The sequence below is a fragment of the Microtus ochrogaster genome, unplaced genomic scaffold, assembly GCF_000317375.1.
Source record: "Microtus ochrogaster isolate Prairie Vole_2 unplaced genomic scaffold, MicOch1.0 UNK81, whole genome shotgun sequence".
NCBI classification, from domain to species: domain Eukaryota; kingdom Metazoa; phylum Chordata; class Mammalia; order Rodentia; family Cricetidae; genus Microtus; species Microtus ochrogaster.
Window position 1 is genome coordinate 1,478,021 of NW_004949179.1, and position 2,430 is coordinate 1,480,450.

Genomic DNA, 2,430 nt, shown 5'->3' on the forward strand with positions numbered 1-2,430 from the left:
ACGCACCACATACACACACACCACACACATATACACACACCACACATACACACACACCACACACACACATATACACACCACACATATACACACACCACACATACACATATACACACACCACACATATACACACACACCACACATACACACACCACACACATATACACACACCACATACACACATACATATACACATACCACACATATACACACACCACACACACATACACACACCACACACACATATACACACACCACACATACACACACACCACACACACATATACACACACCACACATACACACACACCACACACACATACACACACCACACACACATACACACACAACACACACACATACACACACCACACACATATATACACACACCACACACACATATACACACACCACACATACACACACACCACACACACATACACACACCACACACACATACACACACCACACACACATATACACACACCACACACATATACACACACCACACATATACACATACCACACACACATATACACACATCACACATACACACACACCACACACACATACACACACCACACACACATATACACACACCACACACATATACACACACCACACATATACACACACCACACACACATATACACACATCACACATCCACACACACCACACACACATACACACACCACACACATACACACACATCACACACATACACACACCACACACACATACACACACCACACACATTACACACACACACACACACACACCACACACACACACACACCTTTAACCGCAGCACTCAGGAAGCAGAGGCAGGGGATCTCTGGCAGGTGGAGGCCAGGGTGGTCAATAAATCATAAACAGCTAGAACATTGTGGGAAAACCCACCAGGCAGTCAACACACAGCAACGTCAGGGTGTCGCTGTCCTGGCCGTCCTCACCAGGCCTGCCTCTGCCTTCAGGTTCAGGAGCTGCAGAGCCCCCCACGTGCCAGCCAGGTGGTGAAGGACTGCGTGAAGGCCTGCCTCAACTCTACCTACGAGTACATCTTCAACAACTGCCACGAGCTGTATGGGCGCGAGTACCAGACGGACCCGGTGAGGCCTGCACGGGTCACCTGCTCGGGTGTCAGGGACCACACTATTCTTAGGCCCTTGGGATTTTCTTCTGGGGTTTGGGGTTAGGAGCCAGGACCATGGAGTGGTCTGAATAAGAAAAAATGTGTTTGGTGCCCTCCAATTGAAGGCTTAGCACCGAGCACACAGTAGGCCCTCAAGAACATGCTTGGTGAGTTTGGGTTAAAGCCTCAAGACCAGGAGAGTCTCCATTTGTGCAAGGTTCAGTGATCAGGGTCTGGAGAGATGGCTCAGTGGTTAAGAGTGCTCACTGCTCTTCCAGAGGACACAGCACCCACCCACCCAGCCCTTGCATCCACCTCCAGCTCTACTCCTGGTCCCCTTGGGCACCCTACTGCACACGTGCACATACAGACAAGCAGACATCCACATAAAATAAAATATCTTTAAAAGAAAAGAGAAGGGCTGGAGAGATGGCTCAGTGGTTAAGAGCATTGCCTGCTCTTCCAAGGGTCCTGAGTTCAATTCCCAGCAACCACATGGTGGCTCACAACCATCTGTAAGGAGGTCTGGCACCCTCTTCTGGTCTTCAGGCATACAGACAGAATATTGTATACATAATAAATACTTTTAGAAAAAAAATAAAAGAAAAGAGAAACTTGAGGGCTGGTAAGAGGGCTCCGAGGACGTAGCCTGGTTGCCTATGGTGTGTCCCTGGGGCCCACATGGTAGAAGAAGCTGTCCTCTGACCTAGCATGCTGTAGGACACATGCCCACCCTGACACATACAAAAGTAAATAAGACATAAACAACAATGTTGACCATCAGGCGTGGTGCTGCCTCCTCAGGACCGGCCCTCAGGATGCTGGACACGAGATGGACAGTTCCAGGCCAGCCTGGGCTACATCTCGAAAAGGAAACACCGGCTTAAGTTGAATTTCTTTTTAGTTTATTTGTTTGTTTGCAGTGAGGGTCCTATGTAACCCAGGTTGGCTTTGGCTGTAGTAGAGGATGACGGCCGCAGCCTCTAGGTCCAGCATGCACCAGCTGGCCCGCACTTATTGCTTGCTTTCTTTGCAGCCTGAGACAGCAGTCTGCCCTGGTCTCCCTAGCTCCTGCCCACACCAGCTTCTCAGCAGCGTCTCCTTTGCCCATTTCAGGCCAAGAAGGGGGAAGTCCCCCCCGAGGAGCAGGGCCCCAGCATCAAGAACCTGGACTTCTGGTCCAAGCTGATCACACTCATCGTGTCCATCATCGAGGAGGATAAGAATTCCTACACGCCATGCCTCAACCAGTGAGCGCAAGCTGAGGCCGTGTGTGTGTGTGTGTGTGTGTGTGTG

The 2,430-nt window shown here is 50.0% G+C and overlaps 1 protein-coding gene across 11 annotated transcripts in view; it reads left to right on the forward strand.

The window, feature by feature from the left end:
- The window catches only part of Unc13a (unc-13 homolog A), a 49,985-nt gene that overhangs the window by 26,169 nt on the left and 21,386 nt on the right, over positions 1-2,430 (forward strand). For all 11 annotated transcript variants that reach the window (XM_026777723.1, XM_026777728.1, XM_026777726.1 and 8 more), the window contains 2 exons: positions 977-1,111; positions 2,251-2,384. In XM_026777723.1, the coding sequence (XP_026633524.1) occupies positions 977-1,111; positions 2,251-2,384 (269 nt within the window). The remainder of the gene's footprint in view (positions 1-976; positions 1,112-2,250; positions 2,385-2,430) is intronic.